This window comes from Oncorhynchus mykiss, chromosome 32, assembly GCF_013265735.2.
Source record: "Oncorhynchus mykiss isolate Arlee chromosome 32, USDA_OmykA_1.1, whole genome shotgun sequence".
NCBI lineage: Eukaryota > Metazoa > Chordata > Actinopteri > Salmoniformes > Salmonidae > Oncorhynchus > Oncorhynchus mykiss.
The window spans coordinates 11,798,333-11,820,033 of record NC_050572.1 but is presented as its reverse complement, the minus strand read 5'-3'; the positions used below and the strand labels follow the sequence as shown (position 1 = coordinate 11,820,033).

The following is a 21,701-nucleotide window of genomic DNA, read 5'->3' as shown; positions in this document are numbered from 1 at the left end:
GAGGCCATTAAATGACCCAGTAACCCAGACAGGTCACAATGGTGGGGATACAGGCCTGCAACAGTACTGCGTGTACGCTATGATAGATAGGCTGCTGTATAGTGGTATGGAATCCAGCTAGGACTCCCTCCTCTCTCCTGGTCCAAGACCAGCTCCAGCTCCACACTCGGGTTCATCCTTTCTCCAGATGTGCCACGTGTTACAGTGTGTCAGTGCTGCTGGAGTGCAGATGCTGCTGGATGGGCAGGTCTCTCACACTGCTCTGGCTGGGTCCAAAGGAGAACATCACGGTGACAATATCCACCTCTGTGATGTGGCCATTTGTTGTAGGTCTAGAGATAGTTAGTGGTGGAATAATAAGCGTACAGGGGAAAGGGGTTGTTGACGAAAGAGGTGGTCGTCAAAATGAAATTCCATCTGAGTCCTTACGCTATGTTTAGGTTCCTACTATCCATGTAGCCTTTAGTAAACTACCTACCAATGGATATCCTGTGATGTACTATAATCTCTTACCATAACGGAGTTTAAATAAAAAACAGTTCCCTTTAGAGTAGTATTCTCAGAACGATAGCTCACAACACCAAAACAAACCAAGGACCATGCGAGCAACGAGAGCCCTGGTTAATGTGGCCACACAAACACACACCTCCAACCCCACAATGATCAGATGTAACATCGTTCTCAGAGACGACAGAGGAACACCACCAGTTTCTGTTTCTCTACCATCGATCTACCATCCCCACCCTGAGGCCAGCTAGCTCCCCACCCTCTCTAACTCAGACATTAGAACACTACTACAGCAGTGTGAATGACCACACGGTGTGTGGAGGGGAAGGGGGGATCCAGGCCTCCCAACAATGCTCCACATAGGCTCCACATAGAGTTGAAGAATTCCTGGGAAGAATTCTCTCAATTCAATTTAAGGGCTTTATTGGCATGGGAAACATATGTTAACATTGTTTATTATCTACTTCTCTTGCTTTGACAAAAGTGAAATAAACAATAAAAATGAACAGTAAACATCACACTTACAGAAGACATTTCAAATGTCACATTATCTCTCCCTCTCCCCTTCCCTGGCCGAACACTACCCCTACCAAACCCAACCCAGGGCTGTATGGTTGTGCTGTACGGAACCTCTGTACCAAGAGTGTACAGCCAAGACCCAGGCTTGTATGAGACCCACTGTCAGCCACAGCTGCTTTGGTCTGTGTGCCTTCTCTATAGCAGAGCTAATCGAGTAATCGGGTTAGGTTAGCCACGCAGATGGGCACGAATTTGATCGGGAATAAGGTGAAGAAAATAAGGATGCCATTTCATGTGCTGCAACAATGCAGTTCACACAGTCAATATTCAAACAGTATCAGGCTACTGTTATATATATGGGGAAAACACCACAGGGAAAATATCATTTGCATATATTTAACTTTAACCTTCATTAATTTACAAACATGTAATGTAAATTTAAAAATGACCATCTAAAACAATCTAAGAATATGCTATGACGTGAAATTAGGCTATAGCAAAGTGTTTCAATACACAATGCATAAGGCAGGTTGGTGTCTGTCGTGTCCCTCCCCAACCGTTAACTTCTAAACCTATGCCAGGGCCTTGTTGCCAACCATCCGGGGTCGTCATGTTTCCAGAGAGGAGGACTACTGCTTCTTCTCCTCTACTCTCTCCTCTCACTGGATTTCCTTCTTAATTAGTGACGTGTACAAGTTAGTGGACCGGACAGAATGAACTAACTAACTATCCAATCCTTTTGCATTTCACCTGACAAATTAAGAGTCAAATTGTGGCTACATGCTCTTAAATCCCCTGACAGCTTGAATCTGAGTCAGGATAGGAAGTGATCGATATCAATTTGGTAACTGGTATCTGTAGTTATATATATGTATGTATGTGTGTAAATACATATGTATGTATGTGCGTAAATACATATATGTATGTATGTGTGTATATATATATATATATATATATATATATATATATATATATATATATATATATATATATATATATATATATATATATGTGTGTAATTACATATATGTATGTATGTGTGTAAATACATATGTATGTATGTGCGTATATATATATATATATATGTATGTGTGTAATTACATATATGTATGTATGTGTGTAAATATATATTTGTATGTATGTGTGTTAATATATATATATATATATATATATATATATATGTATGTATGTGTGTAAATATATATATATATATGTATGTATGTGTGTAAATACACATATATATATATATATATATATATATATATATATATATATATATATATATGTGTGTAAATATATATATGTATGCATGTGTGTAAATATATATATGTATGCATGTGTGTAAATATATATATGTATATATATATATATATATATATATATATATATATATATATGTGTGTAAATATACAGCCCTGGGTTGGATTGGGGTAGTGTTCGACACACACACACACACACACACACACACACACACACACACACACACACACCAGATCCACACACACCAAATCCACACACACCAAATCCACACACACCAAATCCACACACACCAAATCCACACACACCAGATCCCAGTTACCAAATTGCTATTTATCACTTCCTATCCTGACTCTGATTCAAGCTGTCAGGGGAATTAAGAGCACTGTGAAAAAAACACTGTAGCACAATTACAATTCACAACATTGTTGTTAGATTTCAGTAATTGCTTTGTAATTGTGTAGTAACAGAGTTTGACAGTTTTTGTTCTTACACAAGTGGAATGTTTAATCTCGTCCAGAAGCAGTTTTATATGTCCTATGGTCAGGACTATTCCAAATTTGTGAATAACTTGCATCAATATATTCATCCTTTTCACATGGGTAATTTCACCAAGTAGGCTAATCAATGTTTGATATCAAGCTAACAGGGGGAATAACCCTTGGTGATTGTCTTTCAAGAAGGCATAATGGTTTCAGTTGTCCTCTACATACAATGGCTATATGGCTATAGAAAACTATGATATGAAACAACCATACCATAATACCCCCCATTAATCCATACATTTATGGGGTGACAAGGGTCAGATGTTGCTGTGACAATCCATGATGCTGCTGGTATACATATGAACCCATTAGAGTAAAATTGTACCCATTAACGTCCTGGGACTTGATTTACCTCTCCTCCTGTTCAACCCGGGCCATCACACACCATCTATGGATTTTGGGGGGTCATCTAGAACAATGCCTCTAATTTAGCTGCCCCAAAGGGGAGGAAGGGAGAAATGCGCCAGAGGACATTCTGCTCTTTACTGTAAGAGAGCCATCAAAATGACATTTGAAGCAGAGCAGAGGCGTGGTTGGGTAGGCAGGGGTTCAGTTCCCCAAAGGCTAATATGGTCAAGCCCTTGCCTTTGGCGACCTCTAGCTAGCAATCATCCAAGGTAGTTTGCTGATAACTAGTATGTGTACTGTTCTTGTGGCTATGGAAATGTAAATGAATCGAGGCTAGCTAGCCACCTATTACTTTTAGAATAGTACTGTAAGCTAATGGGACTCACACTGTTGCTGGCCTACATGCTAACTCGAACTAGACAGATTTGTTTAGCTAGTAATTGTTTTCTATAGTAATGTCACCATGAAACACATTTTATTTACGTAAACTGTAACGTTAGGTACTTAGATTGCCATGGGATCAGACTAGCTCCCATTTACTAGTAAACATTAACGTCAGTTTCAAACTAGCAACTTTACATAGCCTCTCACGGGGAAATGAAGCTGCCAACTCCAACTAGCCCGGCTAGCAAGCTACTCGAAGTCAACTGTGCCTAAAACAGAAACTAGAACAAGCTAATTAGTTGGTTAGCTGTCTGTCTATTTTCCTTCTCAGATAATATTGGCTAGCTACAAAGAACTAAAAACATAAATGATAAAACATAAATGAAGCAGGATGACACTTTACCTGTTTTGTCGGGTCATTCCTCCCGTGCTCAGAAGACAGGTGATGTCTCAGCAGCAAGGCCCGCTTGTAATTTCGACTACCTCTCACCAGCTCGTCGTTGTTTTTAGTGGGAATGTTGTGACACCAGGAGCAGGACATAAGTCCCGTCTCCTGACAAAATGTGAGCCATGGAAACTCCTGTAGCCATGAAGCTTGGAATTGGGGGTGTTTCTGGAGTAGCGTCTGCGGTCTCATTTCTACCCAAGATTTCCTGGCAGCTTCGCCTCTGTCGTCCTCGGATCCAGTGCCCCCGCTGCCCAAGTCAGCGCCGTCCTCGTTGTTCAGGCAGTTACCCGCTGTCCGGCTACTCCCTTCCCTGGACTCGTCTTCACCGACAGTTACTGCCACCCAACCGACACGATCACGGTCTCCTACCCCGGCTGCCCAGTTGCCCCCTTCCGGGTCCTCTTCCTCCTCAGCCTCTGGTTCTGCGCTATCACTGAGAGATCCCCCACCCTCCACTCTTCCTTGCGATGGTCCTTTTGCCCCCAGATCCCTATCCTCTTCTTGATCTGGCCTGTTCCCGTTCAAATGTCGGTCTTGACAGGCCTGGGCCTCCCAGCTGTTACTGTTGCCCCCACCGACACCACTGGAGCTGGTTACCGCTAATCCACCTCCTCGGAACGCCAGAGACCTGCGGTTTCTCTCTCCGGACATTTTCTTAATATATTAAAATCGACCACTTTCTTAACAATATTACTACCGACTAATTTCTATTTCTTTAAGTATTATATGTTGCGGATCCGAATTAAATGGCTGGTTGTCGTTTTTTCCCGCTTTGGCCTCCTGGTGAGAGTATGTAGGTTATGCGGAAATAAATAAAGCTTTTAAACGCATAATGAATTTCAGGGTTCTAGCTGCGTCCGCGCAGGCTTGCAGAGGTCGAATGGCAACGACTTTCCCCATAATGCACCTCGATCAGAGAAAGGGGAGGGTAGTGGGGGGCTCATTTAAAGGAAGATGGGGGGTGCGGTTAACAGCATGGCGTCTTTTGTTTGAGTGGCTGCGCTCATTTTACGCGTGCTTTTCATCTTTGTTTTCCTTCTCTTCAACCAATACATCCTTGTCCTCCTTTCATACCTCCTGCCACGCGGGTTGGCAGTCCCCTTGTATTAACTGCGTCAAACAGATCTAGTGCGCTTATCGTGTTTGTTTTATACTAATTCCAATGGACAGGTAAAGCAAGTGATCCAACGCACAAGGTGTAGTGATGGTGGTGGTGACAGCCTACCGGTTACCACAGCCACAAAGTCAACATTGGCTATATCGTAAAAATTCCAGATTTTTTGTTGTTGCTTTTGGGCAGTGGTGGAAAAAGTACCCGAATGTTATAATTGAGTAAAAGTAAAGATACCCTAATAGAAAATGACTTAAGTAAAAGTGAAAGTCATCCAGTAAAATACTACTTGAGTAAAAGTCTAAAAGCATTTGGTTTGAAATACACTTATCTCTTGATAAGTGCGTGAATTTGGGCCATGTCCTGATGAGCAATCAAAATGTATCGAGTACTTTTGGGAGTCAGGGAAAATGTATGGAGTAAAAAGTGCATTATTTTCTTTAGGAATGTAGTGAAGTAAATCTTTTCAATAATATAAATAGTAAAGTAAAGTAGAGATACCCCCCCAAAAAACGACTTAAGTAGTGGTTCAAGTATTTTTACTAAAGTATTTCACACCACTGTTTTTTTGGTCTTAATTTAAGGTTAGGGTTGGGCATAAGGTTAGCAGTGTGTTAGGGTTGAGGCTAGGGTTAGGGAATGATTAACACTTTCATGGTTCTTTTGCATACCAACTTTTCCCCCACTACTATTTCGATATTTTCAACAACAAAAACATGTAATCCAACATCACTCCTTTTCTTTATTATGTACTTATAATACAATTAACTCAAACTCATTTAGTCCAAATGTAGGCTATATCTTTTATTCAAATAGATTTAGTGAAAAACCACAGCTATATCAGAGACAATGTTATCATCAATCAATAACAATCAAAATATGTAAATGTGAATTGCTTGGAAATGTACACAGTCAAATGTGACTAAGTGGAATATTTAGCTATTCAAATGAGGTTTTGTTGATGAATAGACCAAAACAAGTAGCCCTAATTCATTGGTTTAAACATGTATAATAATATAGTAATATATATATATATATGTTTAAGTCAACATGATCAATAGTCTATAAAACATTTGTTTTGGTATAAACCATTAGTTGTCAGGCCTGATTTTACATTGCTGTTGTTTTTTCCCCTCCAGATTATTGAAGTTAAAGATCCATACAAAATAGGGGAATTGATATGGATCTTTTCTAGCCTATGTAATCCCATGGAAACGTGCTCCTGCTATGCTGCTCCAGCAGGTGGAAGCCTTTCATGATTCACTGAGTTGACTGACTGACAGCACAGTTAGATTAATGAGTGGCATTGTTAGTCCTAGTGTTCAGTGTCCTGTTTCAAAGTCAGTAAATTAAGGACTAAGCTAGGACACAGTGTTTGACTCTGCTTCTGGTAATGGCATGTGTTTTTAAAGCCTTGTCAGGTTTAAATCCAGAGAAAGGGGGGAGGGTAATAAAATGTGCATGCCCAAAACAATCAGTGTCTCTCCATTTAAATGCCTCAAATGTGTGTTGTTGTACTACTGACACAATTGTGGATGGAATGCATGTATTTTTTGTCGTTGTTGTTTGAATGGAAATTAATAGATCAATAATGATGAATGATGGCAGGTGTGTCAAGGCCACACCTCCTGTCTTTCACTAGTGCCTTCAGAAGGTATTCACACTCTTTGACTTGTTCAACATTTTGTTGTGTTACCACCTGCATTTAAAATGGGATCAATTGATATGTTTTGTCTCTGACCTACACACAATACCATACACTATATCAAAGTGGAATAATGTTTTTTATTTTTTATTTTGCAAATTAATTAAAAATTAAAAGCTGAAATGTCTTGAGTCAATAAGTAATCAACCCCTTTGTAATGGCAAGCCTAAATAAGTTCAGGAGACATTTTTGATAAAAAGTTTTATAATAAGTTGGATGGACTCACTCTGTGTGTAGTAATAGTGTTTAACATGATTTTTGAATGACTACCTCATCTCTGTACCCCATACATACAGTACAATGATCTGTAACGTCCCTCATTCGAGCACTACATTTCCAACACAGATTAAACCACAAAAACCAGGGACGTTTTTTAATGCCTCGCAAAGAAGGGCACCTATTGGTAGATGGGTAAAAAAAATATATGTAAGCAGACGTTGAATATCCCTTTGAGCATGGTGAAGTTGTTATTACACTTTGGATGGTGTATCACTTTTTCAGGGTAAAAAAATAAACGGAATAGAGCTAAGCACAGGCAAAATCATAGAGGAAAACCTGGTTCAGTCTGCTTTCCACCAGACACTGGGAGATTAATTCAACTTTCAGTAGGACAATAACCTAAAACACAAGGCCAAATCTACACCGGAGTTGATTTCCAAGAAGACAGTGAGTGGCAGAGTTACTGTTGACTTAATTCTACTTGAAATTATATGGCAACACCTGAAAATGGTTGTCTAGCAATGATCAACAACTAATTTGGCAGAGCTTGAAGAATTGTGAAAAGAATAATGGGCACATGTTGCACAATCTAGGTGTGGAAAGCTCTTAGAGACTTACCCAGAAAGACACTGCTGTAATCGCTGCCAAAGTTGATTCTAACATGTCAGGGGGTCGAATACTTATGTAAATTTGATATTTCTCTATTTCATTTTCAATAATTTTTCCAAAATGTCTTAAAACATGTTTTCACTTTGGCATTGTGGGTTATTGTGTGTAGATGGGTGAGAGGGTGTAAATCTCGCCCCGGGCCGTGCCCATATCCGCAGCAGGTCTCCAAGGTGAACAGCCTCTGGCATTTTAGAACAATCTTGGTAAGAGAAGTCGGCACGTCAAATCCGTAACTTCGGGATAAGGATTGGCTCTAAGGGCTGGGTCGGTCGGGCTGGGGTGCGAAGCGGGGCCGGGCTCGAGCCGCGGCTGGGGAGCAGTGAGGGTATACTATAAAACAGGTTCAATGAGTTAGTCAGCTAACTTTGATCAACAGACAGAAATATAAATAACTGTTGATTTTCTGGTTCATTGGGTGAGCTATACTTCGATATGTGTTTTTGGCTGTTGACTCAATTGGACCATGCCCATCTCAAGCTTATCTTTCCCCCAAAACATGTTTTCAGAATATTTAGGCAATATTTAGGCAAGTTAGCTGGATAACTCCTTGACTCTGCTTTGTATTAAACCACGTGCCTGGCTCTTGTTTACACTTTCTACGTACTCTACGTCTTGACGTCACAGAGGGCCCCACCCCTACTGCCTAGCAGCATGTGAGTGCGCAATACTGCTGGAGCGAAGTGGGGAACCTGCAAGCTTTTTGACCCAAAAAATAATAGCAGAAACAGCATACAGCGTAAGGATGGAGGAAGCAGATCAAGGTAATGTGTTTGCCATAGAACACATTTCAAAATTACATTCATATTACTGACAAGCATTTTTTTTAAACACTGTTTAGTTTGTTTTAAACCAAAGTTAACCAGCTAGCTGTAGGCTAGCCCCGGGAAGCCTGTGGAAGTTCCATCACAGACATACATATATTTATAAGTAACCGACGTAGTTCATCTGTGTCGTTTATAGTGGAGCAAATTAAGCATAGTGGGCAAAACAAGCAAGGAAGTGACCAAGCACAAGCTAGCGAGATGCTATTGGCGCGTTGCAGCATGTATTTACATATTTCCGTTAGGAACGTGTGAAGTGCGCGTGTGCACAAACGCAATTCTTTAAAACTTAGTGCATTGTGTTCGTAACATATTTATGTTTTGGCAACAGACGAATCTATTGAGATAAAATGTTTAATCGATGAGAAAATTAGCAAAATGTCGGCCCGGTTTCACCTAGTTCCGTCCTCTCCCACTGCCCTTATGTGGTGGTGAGAAAGCAACGTTTATTAACGGTTGCTTCAAGTTTATAGCCCCAGTGACGTGTCTGGGTTACCCCATCGGGATTCGTTATACTTTTGGTTCAATTGCAGAAATCAGTTTAAAGAGGGTTTTGAACCCGGTGTAAATCACTGATGCATCACTACACATCAAACCAATCAAATGCCTTACTTGGGTGGAGCTCCGAAGGTGCTGTCCAGATTAGTGCGGTAGGAGAGACAGCGCGGTAGGAGAGACTGTGTGGTAGGAGAGACTGTGTGGTAGGAGAGACTGTGTGGTAGGAGAGACTGTGTGGTAGGAGAGACTGTGTGGTAGGAGAGACTGTGAGGACTAACGATGTCAACATAACACTGGTGACAAAACATTTTAGAAAGTTTGCAGGTTTTCACAGCTTTTATTTCGAGATTAGCTAAATCTGTGACAAGAGGGGAGAAATGGTCTACAGTGGTGGTCATATCAATATTTGTGACGTTTCTGAAGTGATGTTTGACTGTAAAGGCTAGCATAAGGGACAACAAGTAGCTAGTCACAATGAGGTTAGTTTTGAGAAAAGCCAGAAAACCTTGTACGCTACCAAGGTATAACTAACTAGCTAGCTACTAGCTAGTTAATTTTCTCACACGATTATAAAGCCAACAAAATGTTTATTAAAACAGCATATTATTTACTTAAAAAGCTAGCTGTGTTAGTCACTAGTCTTTTCAGGGTCAGTGATACACAGGCAGTACATGGTTGTTCTATCTATGGGAACGACTGCAATAATTTTGAAAGCAATATTGCTAAAACGAATGAAATTCAATGTAATGAAATTCAAATGTTTCCTGTAATGCTCATCTCTTGTAGCCTAATTGTCATGCCTTTATTTTCATAATGTACCTAAATGACAAGGTTTGGATTTTGCACTAAACTATTTTATATGTCAGCATTTAAAAGACATGTACAAAATCTGGTATATGGTTTGCCTCATATACATTGTCTACTGGTAACATTTTAAATTGAGAACATACAGCTCAACATGTAAACAATGAGTTGAGCTATTCTCTGCTTCAGATACCCATTAGGCCATAATGTCATCATACTGTAGGCCTATGGCAACGTTGGCGATGCCATTTGACAGGGCTATTCATCTATCTTCTTACAGGGGCCAGTGGTAAAAAAAGGTTCATGTCAGGGGGCCGGACGTTTTCCACATGCCATTATTCTTGGGGAAGAACAGTATAAAAAAAGGTTCATGTCAGGGGGCCGGACGTTTTCCACATGCCATTATTCTTGGGGAAGAACTGTATAAAAAAAGGTTCATGTCAGGGGGCCGGACGTTTTCCACATGCCATTATTCTTGGGGAAGAACTGTATAAAAAAAGGTTCATGTCAGGGGGCCGGACGTTTTCCACATGCCATTATTCTTGGGGAAGAACTGTATAAAACAAGAAACGCACACACACCATTAAAGCACTTCTTTTTTTAATGAAATGTTGCTAAAAGTTATTAGGGAAGAAGTGGAGGAGCTCAACCAACACGGGTTGAAGTTCAACCAAAACATTTACATAATAATTGAAAATTAGATAATCATTGATAACTATTTTATTTAAAAAACAATTCAAATTGTCTTAAGTAATTAGGTCATTTTTTAAAATGATCTGAAAACTAAGCATCTCAATAAATACTACAAAGCTAGAGAGAAATTCAAATGATGAAAAAAATTATCAACATGCCACATAGGAAGTAGAAACTGCTCAAAACCGCTGCAAACCACACTATAGACAAACACAATGGTGCTTGTCATTTTGGCACTGAATGTTGGATTTTTGCGGGATTTTTTTGGCATATCTTTATTGATTAAAGGGCCAGTCTAAATTAATGAAGTTGAATAGCCACCAGTTGAGTAGCCCTGCCATATGATGAGCTGCAAAACAGATTTGCATAGCTGATATATTGAGAGAGTGACAATCAAATAAAACAGATTGGAGATCTTACATACTAAACCAAAAGGCAATGTTTATTTGAGAACACAACAGAGAGACAGAACCATTTCCCCTCTTAATGGCAGGATTGTGAAAAGGCTAAAGTCTACAACACTTAGTCTGCTCTTACATGCTGACCAGACCGGACATGTCACGTGCGCGAGCGTCACAAAATAAATGTAGAAATCCATGTTATTCAATTATTGCACCCACACTGCTCGCGCGCGCAAACGAGCGTCTGCGATACCAAGGGCTAAAATAGAAATCCTTTCTATTTCTGATGCAGATCGCGCTGCAAGTCCTGCCTCTCCCATCTCCTCATTGGTTTATAGAAGCAGGTACCCACGTGCCATCTCGTCATTGGTTATACCCACGTGGGTGATTGAAAGACAAACTGTTTTGCCGGTTGTGGTAATACTATGAAAGTGTAGATGCCGATCACCATATAAGTTCAAAGATGAAAAAGCCTGGAAAGAGGAGAGATGACTAGAAACGATTCGGTTGGCCTTTTTATGTGCGCATTAATTGTCGGAGTAGAGGACCTTGTACATTTCAGGTAAAATAACAACTCAATGTTTATATCCCAGGACGAATTAGCTAGCAACAGCAAGCTAACTAGCTAAATTGCCATACATGTTAATGCTTTTCGACCTGTCCCCAAATGAATGTAATTGGTTCAGAGTTTGTTTTGATATTTTAACCTGCGTGTCGTGATCGCGTTTGGTTTGGGGGGGGACAAAATACATTGATGCACGATGGTGCACGCGAGCAGCCGGTTTGGGTTCGGTGTTATCATAACCTTTTCTAGTTTTGGGAACAGAAAACTGTATTAAGATCAAATGTTTCATTGATGAGAAAATGTGCAGAATGTGGCCAAAATCCATCTCGTTCCATCTTCTCCCACTGCCCGCTAGTGGGCTTCCTCTCACTACATATTTGGTAGCATATGCTAGTTAACGCAAGTTCAGCCTTCTGCAGAAGCTTGTAAAAAGGTTCGATATACAATACAAGTAAAACAAGATACACTACATGGCCAAAAGTAGGTGGACACTCCTTTGAAATGAGTCGACTAAATTAGCCACGTACGTTGCTGACAGGTGTATAAAATGGAGCACACAGCAGCGCAATCTTTATGACAGACATTGGCATTAGTATGGCCGTACTGAAGAGGCTGTATCACATCCGGCCGTGATTGGGAGTCCCACAGGGCAGCACACAATTGGCCCAGCGTCGTCCGGGTTTGGCCGCGGTAGGCCATCATTGTAAATAAGAATTTGTTCTTAACTGACTTGCCTAGTTAAATCAAGTTTATTTTTATTTTTAAAGAGCTCAGTGACTTTCAACATGGCACCGTCATAGGATGTCAGCTTTCCAACTAGTCAGTGCTGCCCTGCTAGAGCTGCCCCGGTCATCTGTAAGTGCTGTTATTGTGAAGTGGAAACGTATAGGAGGAACAACAGCTAGACCACACAAGCGCACAGAACGGGACCGGTTAGTGCTGGAAGTCTTTGTCTTTATTACTCAGACAATGACACAAGATATGGTAATTGAATGAATGGCAACGTAGAGCCTAATACAACCGATATGTTATATACTATATATACCAAAGAATGTGACTATGCAACACTCACTACCGAGTTCCAAACTGCCTCTGGAAGCAACGTCAGCACAATAACTGTTTGTCGGGAGCTTCATGAAATGGGTTTCCATGGCCGAGCAGCCGCACACAAGCCTAAGATCACCATGCTTAATGCCAAGCGCCAGCTGGAGTGCTGTAAAGCTCGCCGCCATAGGACTCTGGAGCATGGTTTGGGCTAGGCTACTTAGTTCCAGTGAAGGGAAATCTTTATGCTACAAAATACAATGACATTCTAAACCATTCTGTGCTTCCAAATTTGTGGCAACAGTTTGGGGAAGACCCTTTCCTGTTTCAGCATGACAGTGCCCTATGTACACCGCAAGGTCCATACAGAAATGGTGTGTCGAGATCGGTGTGGAAGAACTTGACAGACTTGCACAGAGTCCTGACCTCGAACTTCATCTAAAACTTTTCTGATGAATTGGAACGCCGACTGCGAGCCAGGCCTAATCGCCCAACATCAGTGCCCGACCTCACTAATGATCTTGTGGCTGAATGGAAGCAAGTCCCTGCAGCAATGTTCCAACATCTAATAGAAAGCCTTCCCAGAAGAGTGGAGGCTGTTAAAGCAGCAAAGGGGGACCAACTCCATATTAAAGCCTTCCCAGAAGAGTGGAGACTGTTATAGCAGCAAAGGGGGACCAACTCCATATTAAAGCCTTCCCAGAAGAGTGGAGACTGTTATCGCAGCAAAGGGGGACCAACTCCATATTAAAGCCTTCCCAGAAGAGTGGAGACTGTTATAGCAGCAAAGGGGGACCAACTCCATATTAAAGCCTTCCCAGAAGAGTGGAGACTGTTATAGCAGCAAAGGGGGACCAACTCCATATTAAAGCCTTCACAGAAGAGTGGAGACTGTTATAGCAGAAAAGGGGGGGACCAAATCCATATTAAAGCCTTCCCAGAAGAGTGGAGACTGTTATAGCAGCAAAGGGGGACCAACTCCATGTTAAAGCCTTCCCAGAAGAATGGAGGCTGTTATAGCAGCAAAGGGGGACCAACTCCATGTTAAAGCCTTCCCAGAAGAGTGGAGACTGTTATAGCAGCAAAGGGGGACCAACTCCATGTTAAAGCCTTCACAGAAGAATGGAGGCTGTTGTAGCAGCAAAGGGGGACCAACTCCATGTTAAAGCCTTCCCAGAAGAATGGAGGCTGTTATAGCAGCAAAGGGGGACCAACTCCATGTTAAAGCCTTCCCAGAAGAGTGGAGACTGTTATAGCAGCAAAGGGGGGGACCAACTCCATGTTAAAGCCTTCCCAGAAGAGTGGAGACTGTTATAGCAGCAAAGGGGGGGACCAACTCCATATTAAAGCCTTCCCAGAAGAGTGGAGACTGTTATAGCAGCAAAGGGGGGGACCAACTCCATATTAAAGCCTTCCCAGAAGAGTGGAGACTGTTATAGCAGCAAAGGGGGACCAACTCCATGTTAAAGCCTTCCCAGAAGAATGGAGGCTGTTATAGCAGCAAAGGGGGACCAACTCCATGTTAAAGCCTTCCCAGAAGAGTGGAGACTGTTATCGCAGCAAAGGGGGGGACCAACTCCATATTAAAGCCTTCCCAGAAGAGTGGAGACTGTTATCGCAGCAAAGGGGGACCAACTCCATGTTAAAGCCTTCCCAGAAGAGTGGAGACTGTTATCGCAGCAAAGGGGGGGACCAACTCCATATTAAAGCCTTCCCAGAAGAGTGGAGGCTGTTATAGCAGCAAAGGGGGACCAACTCCATGTTAAAGCCTTCCCAGAAGAGTGGAGACTGTTATCGCAGCAAAGGGGGGGACCAACTCCATATTAAAGCCTTCCCAGAAGAGTGGAGACTGTTATAGCAGCAAAGGGGGACCAACTCCATATTAAAGCCTTCCCAGAAGAGTGGAGACTGTTATAGCAGAAAAGGGGGACCAACTCCATGTTAAAGCCTTCCCAGAAGAGTGGAGACTGTTATAGCAGCAAAGGGGGGGACCAACTCCATATTAAAGCCTTCCCAGAAGAGTGGAGACTGTTATAGCAGCAAAGGGGGGGACCAACTCCATATTAAAGCCTTCCCAGAAGAGTGGAGACTGTTATAGCAGCAAAGGGGGACCAACTCCATGTTAAAGCCTTCCCAGAAGAGTGGAGACTGTTATAGCAGAAAAGGGGGACCAACTCCATGTTAAAGCCTTCCCAGAAGAGTGGAGACTGTTATAGCAGCAAAGGGGGACCAACTCCATGTTAAAGCCTTCCCAGAAGAGTGGAGACTGTTATAGCAGAAAAGGGGGACCAACTCCATGTTAAAGCCTTCCCAGAAGAGTGGAGACTGTTATAGCAGCAAAGGGGGGGACCAACTCCATATTAAAGCCTTCCCAGAAGAGTGGAGACTGTTATAGCAGCAAAGGGGGGGACCAACTCCATATTAAAGCCTTCCCAGAAGAGTGGAGACTGTTATAGCAGCAAAGGGGGACCAACTCCATATTAAAGCCTTCCCAGAAGAGTGGAGACTGTTATAGCAGCAAAGGGGGGACCAACTCCATGTTAAAGCCTTCCCAGAAGAGTGGAGACTGTTATAGCAGCAAAGGGGGACCAAATCCATGTTAAAGCCTTCCCAGAAGAGTGGAGACTGTTATAGCAGCAAAGGGGGGGACCAACTCCATGTTAAAGCCTTCCCAGAAGAGTGGAGACTGTTATAGCAGCAAAGGGGGACCAAATCCATGTTAAAGCCTTCCCAGAAGAGTGGAGACTGTTATAGCAGCAAAGGGGGACCAACTCCATGTTAAAGCCTTCCCAGAAGAGTGGAGACTGTTATAGCAGCAAAGAGGGGGACCAACTCCATGTTAAAGCCTTCCCAGAAGAGTGGAGACTGTTATAGCAGCAAAGGGGGACCAAATCCATGTTAAAGCCTTCCCAGAAGAGTGGAGACTGTTATAGCAGCAAAGAGGGGGACCAACTCCATGTTAAAGCCTTCCCAGAAGAGTGGAGACTGTTATAGCAGCAAAGGGGGACCAACTCCATGTTAAAGCCTTCCCAGAAGAGTGGAGACTGTTATAGCAGCAAAGAGGGGGACCAACTCCATATTAAAGCCTTCCCAGAAGAGTGGAGACTGTTATAGCAGCAAAGAGGGGGACCAACTCCATGTTAAAGCCTTCCCAGAAGAGTGGAGACTGTTATAGCAGCAAAGGGGGACCAAATCCATGTTAAAGCCTTCCCAGAAGAGTGGAGACTGTTATAGCAGCAAAGAGGGGGACCAACTCCATGTTAAAGCCTTCCCAGAAGAGTGGAGACTGTTATAGCAGCAAAGGGGGACCAACTCCATGTTAAAGCCTTCCCAGAAGAGTGGAGACTGTTATAGCAGCAGAGAGGGGGACCAACTCCATGTTAAAGCCTTCCCAGAAGAGTGGAGACTGTTATAGCAGCAAAGGGGGACCAACTCCATGTTAAAGCCTTCCCAGAAGAGTGGAGACTGTTATAGCAGCAAAGAGGGGGACCAACTCCATGTTAAAGCCTTCCCAGAAGAATGGAGGCTGTTATAGCAGCAAAGGGGGACCAACTCCATGTTAAAGCCTTCCCAGAAGAGTGGAGACTGTTATAGCAGCAAAGGGGGGGACCAACTCCATGTTAAAGCCTTCCCAGAAGAGTGGAGACTGTTATAGCAGCAAAGGGGGACCAAATCCATGTTAAAGCCTTCCCAGAAGAGTGGAGACTGTTATAGCAGCAAAGGGGGACCAACTCCATGTTAAAGCCTTCCCAGAAGAGTGGAGACTGTTATAGCAGCAAAGAGGGGGACCAACTCCATGTTAAAGCCTTCCCAGAAGAGTGGAGACTGTTATAGCAGCAAAGGGGGACCAAATCCATGTTAAAGCCTTCCCAGAAGAGTGGAGACTGTTATAGCAGCAAAGAGGGGGACCAACTCCATGTTAAAGCCTTCCCAGAAGAGTGGAGACTGTTATAGCAGCAAAGGGGGACCAACTCCATGTTAAAGCCTTCCCAGAAGAGTGGAGACTGTTATATCAGCAAAGAGGGGGACCAACTCCATATTAAAGCCTTCCCAGAAGAGTGGAGACTGTTATAGCAGCAAAGAGGGGGACCAACTCCATGTTAAAGCCTTCCCAGAAGAGTGGAGACTGTTATAGCAGCAAAGGGGGACCAAATCCATGTTAAAGCCTTCCCAGAAGAGTGGAGACTGTTATAGCAGCAAAGAGGGGGACCAACTCCATGTTAAAGCCTTCCCAGAAGAGTGGAGACTGTTATAGCAGCAAAGGGGGACCAACTCCATGTTAAAGCCTTCCCAGAAGAGTGGAGACTGTTATAGCAGCAAAGAGGGGGACCAACTCCATGTTAAAGCCTTCCCAGAAGAGTGGAGACTGTTATAGCAGCAAAGGGGGACCAACTCCATGTTAAAGCCTTCCCAGAAGAGTGGAGACTGTTATAGCAGCAAAGAGGGGGACCAACTCCATGTTAAAGCCTTCCCAGAAGAATGGAGGCTGTTATAGCAGCAAAGGGGGGGACCAACTCCATGTTAAAGCCTTCCCAGAAGAGTGGAGACTGTTATAGCAGCAAAGGGGGACCAACTCCATGTTAAAGCCTTCCCAGAAGAATGGAGGCTGTTATAGCAGCAAAGGGGGACCAAATCCATATTAAAGCCTTCCCAGAAGAGTGGAGACTGTTATAGCAGCAAAGGGGGACCAAATCCATGTTAAAGCCTTCCCAGAAGAGTGGAGACTGTTATAGCAGCAAAGAGGGGGACCAACTCCATGTTAAAGCCTTCCCAGAAGAGTGGAGACTGTTATAGCAGCAAAGGGGGACCAACTCCATGTTAAAGCCTTCCCAGAAGAGTGGAGACTGTTATAGCAGCAAAGAGGGGGACCAACTCCATATTAAAGCCTTCCCAGAAGAGTGGAGACTGTTATAGCAGCAAAGAGGGGGACCAACTCCATGTTAAAGCCTTCCCAGAAGAGTGGAGACTGTTATAGCAGCAAAGGGGGACCAAATCCATGTTAAAGCCTTCCCAGAAGAGTGGAGACTGTTATAGCAGCAAAGAGGGGGACCAACTCCATGTTAAAGCCTTCCCAGAAGAGTGGAGACTGTTATAGCAGCAAAGGGGGACCAACTCCATGTTAAAGCCTTCCCAGAAGAGTGGAGACTGTTATAGCAGCAAAGAGGGGGACCAACTCCATGTTAAAGCCTTCCCAGAAGAATGGAGGCTGTTATAGCAGCAAAGGGGGGGACCAACTCCATGTTAAAGCCTTCCCAGAAGAGTGGAGACTGTTATAGCAGCAAAGGGGGACCAACTCCATGTTAAAGCCTTCCCAGAAGAATGGAGGCTGTTATAGCAGCAAAGGGGGACCAACTCCATATTAAAGCCTTCACAGAAGAGTGGAGACTGTTATAGCAGAAAAGGGGGGGACCAAATCCATATTAAAGCCTTCCCAGAAGAGTGGAGACTGTTATAGCAGCAAAGAGGGGGACCAACTCCATGTTAAAGCCTTCCCAGAAGAGTGGAGACTGTTATAGCAGCAAAGGGGGACCAAATCCATGTTAAAGCCTTCCCAGAAGAGTGGAGACTGTTATAGCAGCAAAGAGGGGGACCAACTCCATGTTAAAGCCTTCCCAGAAGAGTGGAGACTGTTATAGCAGCAAAGGGGGACCAACTCCATGTTAAAGCCTTCCCAGAAGAGTGGAGACTGTTATAGCAGCAAAGAGGGGGACCAACTCCATGTTAAAGCCTTCCCAGAAGAGTGGAGACTGTTATAGCAGCAAAGGGGGACCAACTCCATGTTAAAGCCTTCCCAGAAGAGTGGAGACTGTTATAGCAGCAAAGAGGGGGACCAACTCCATGTTAAAGCCTTCCCAGAAGAATGGAGGCTGTTATAGCAGCAAAGGGGGACCAACTCCATGTTAAAGCCTTCCCAGAAGAGTGGAGACTGTTATAGCAGCAAAGGGGGGGACCAACTCCATGTTAAAGCCTTCCCAGAAGAGTGGAGACTGTTATAGCAGCAAAGGGGGACCAAATCCATGTTAAAGCCTTCCCAGAAGAGTGGAGACTGTTATAGCAGCAAAGGGGGACCAACTCCATGTTAAAGCCTTCCCAGAAGAGTGGAGACTGTTATAGCAGCAAAGAGGGGGACCAACTCCATGTTAAAGCCTTCCCAGAAGAGTGGAGACTGTTATAGCAGCAAAGGGGGACCAAATCCATGTTAAAGCCTTCCCAGAAGAGTGGAGACTGTTATAGCAGCAAAGAGGGGGACCAACTCCATGTTAAAGCCTTCCCAGAAGAGTGGAGACTGTTATAGCAGCAAAGGGGGACCAACTCCATGTTAAAGCCTTCCCAGAAGAGTGGAGACTGTTATAGCAGCAAAGAGGGGGACCAACTCCATATTAAAGCCTTCCCAGAAGAGTGGAGACTGTTATAGCAGCAAAGAGGGGGACCAACTCCATGTTAAAGCCTTCCCAGAAGAGTGGAGACTGTTATAGCAGCAAAGGGGGACCAACTCCATGTTAAAGCCTTCCCAGAAGAATGGAGGCTGTTATAGCAGCAAAGGGGGACCAAATCCATATTAAAGCCTTCCCAGAAGAGTGGAGACTGTTATAGCAGCAAAGGGGGACCAAATCCATGTTAAAGCCTTCCCAGAAGAGTGGAGACTGTTATAGCAGCAAAGAGGGGGACCAACTCCATGTTAAAGCCTTCCCAGAAGAGTGGAGACTGTTATAGCAGCAAAGGGGGACCAACTCCATGTTAAAGCCTTCCCAGAAGAGTGGAGACTGTTATAGCAGCAAAGAGGGGGACCAACTCCATATTAAAGCCTTCCCAGAAGAGTGGAGACTGTTATAGCAGCAAAGAGGGGGACCAACTCCATGTTAAAGCCTTCCCAGAAGAGTGGAGACTGTTATAGCAGCAAAGGGGGACCAAATCCATGTTAAAGCCTTCCCAGAAGAGTGGAGACTGTTATAGCAGCAAAGAGGGGGACCAACTCCATGTTAAAGCCTTCCCAGAAGAGTGGAGACTGTTATAGCAGCAAAGGGGGACCAACTCCATGTTAAAGCCTTCCCAGAAGAGTGGAGACTGTTATAGCAGCAAAGAGGGGGACCAACTCCATGTTAAAGCCTTCCCAGAAGAATGGAGGCTGTTATAGCAGCAAAGGGGGGGACCAACTCCATGTTAAAGCCTTCCCAGAAGAGTGGAGACTGTTATAGCAGCAAAGGGGGACCAACTCCATGTTAAAGCCTTCCCAGAAGAATGGAGGCTGTTATAGCAGCAAAGGGGGGGACCAAATCCATGTTAAAGCCTTCCCAGGAGAGTGGAGACTGTTATAGCAGCAAAGGGGGACCAACTCCATGTTAAAGCCTTCCCAGAAGAGTGGAGACTGTTATAGCAGCAAAGGGGGGGACCAAATCCATGTTAAAGCCTTCCCAGAAGAATGGAGACTGTTATAGCAGCAAAGGGGGACCAACTCCATGTTAAAGCCTTCCCAGAAGAGTGGAGACTGTTATAGCAGCAAAGGGGGACCAACTCCATGTTAAAGCCTTCCCAGAAGAGTGGAGACTGTTATAGCAGCAAAGGGGGACCAAATCCATGTTAAAGCCTTCCCAGAAGAGTGGAGACTGTTATAGCAGCAAAGGGGGACCAACTCCATGTTAAAGCCTTCCCAGAAGAGTGGAGACTGTTATAGCAGCAAAGGGGGACCAAATCCATGTTAAAGCCTTCCCAGGAGAGTGGAGACTGTTATAGCAGCAAAGGGGGACCAACTCCATATTAAAGCCTTCCCAGAAGAGTGGAGACTGTTATAGCAGCAAAGGGGGGGACCAACTCCATGTTAAAGCCTTCCCAGAAGAGTGGAGACTGTTATAGCAGCAAAGGGGGACCAACTCCATGTTAAAGCCTTCCCAGAAGAGTGGAGACTGTTATAGCAGCAAAGGGGGACCAACTCCATGTTAAAGCCTTCCCAGAAGAGTGGAGACTGTTATAGCAGCAAAGGGGGACCAAATCCATGTTAAAGCCTTCCCAGAAGAGTGGAGACTGTTATAGCAGCAAAGGGGGACCAACTCCATGTTAAAGCCTTCCCAGAAGAGTGGAGACTGTTATAGCAGCAAAGGGGGACCAAATCCATGTTAAAGCCTTCCCAGAAGAGTGGAGACTGTTATAGCAGCAAAGGGGGACCAAATCCATGTTAAAGCCTTCCCAGGAGAGTGGAGACTGTTATATCCATCCATGTTAAAGCCCATGGTTTTGGAATGAGATGTTTAAAGAGCAGGTGTCCACATACATTTGGCCATGTAGTGTAGTTCAATATTGTAAAAATGTTCATGTCTTGTTTTTTTCTCCAAAATTCAAAGAACAGTCTCTGTCTGGTCCTCAACTTGAGGTTGGGTTTTGAGGTTAACTGTTACTTTGTTGCACGCTTTTGAAAAAACGAAAGAAAGAAAATGAGTCATAATATTGGTTATATATATATATAATATTAATTCTCTGGTATTTTACAGAAATATATTTATGCTTTGTTGTTTTGCAGTTATTTATTACTGAAGTGGGTTGAAAATAAGCCTTACCATGTTTGCTGCTGGAACGCCGACACACCACACCTTTAGATGTCACACCTACTTTACTGTGTACCAAATACAGATTGTTCTGGGCTTGAATCAATAACCCATTGATTACCGTTTACTGTATCTCTTTCGTCCTTTTTAAAGGTTTGTGATGATAGCCATGTTTAGCTTTATGTAGACAGTCATCATTCAATTGTCACAGTTTGGATGAAGGCGTAGCCTGTTGACATAGTAATGTTTGTTAGTTGGTAAGTGATACTGTTACCACTGTTCTCTGGGTCATTTGTTTACAGGATGTTGGCTTGTAGTCTACCAGCACTCTTCAGTTTTACTGCCATCTCTGAAACGTTGTAAACAAATCCTGTCTCTACATGTCTAGCCTAGTATTTTACGCCCAGAACTAGGCTACACATTGCACAAGAGCAATTCAGGTAGTAGCCAATGCCTCTTGAGCGTGTTGAGCAGCAGCAACACTCTCTACTTCTGCTTCCTCTCTCCAGTCCCCTATGACCCCTCACCCATCTGACTACTTCCCTGTTCTCCTCCCTCCTTCCCCTCTTCCCACCTACCGCTCGGTTTTCCATTCCTTCCAACATTCCTCTTGGAAGGTGGTTTGA

The 21,701-nt window shown here is 43.5% G+C and overlaps 2 protein-coding genes across 3 annotated transcripts in view; one reads left to right on the top strand and one right to left on the bottom strand.

The window, feature by feature from the left end:
• LOC110487931 (zinc finger and BTB domain-containing protein 10-like) overlaps positions 1-4,927 on the bottom strand; it is a 26,036-nt gene extending 21,109 nt beyond the window's left edge. Inside the window, exon 1 of the mRNA XM_036971057.1 lies at positions 3,964-4,927. Within this exon, the coding sequence (XP_036826952.1) occupies positions 3,964-4,659 (696 nt within the window). The 5' untranslated portion in view covers positions 4,660-4,927. The remainder of the gene's footprint in view (positions 1-3,963) is intronic.
• A 3,398-nt stretch (positions 4,928-8,325) lies between these two features.
• Positions 8,326-21,701, top strand: part of LOC110487928 (tumor protein D52) — a 44,415-nt gene continuing 31,039 nt past the window's right edge. For both annotated transcript variants that reach the window (XM_036970861.1, XM_036970860.1), the window contains exon 1: positions 8,326-8,473. In XM_036970861.1, coding sequence (XP_036826756.1) covers positions 8,455-8,473 — 19 coding nt within the window. In that variant the 5' untranslated portion in view covers positions 8,326-8,454. The remainder of the gene's footprint in view (positions 8,474-21,701) is intronic.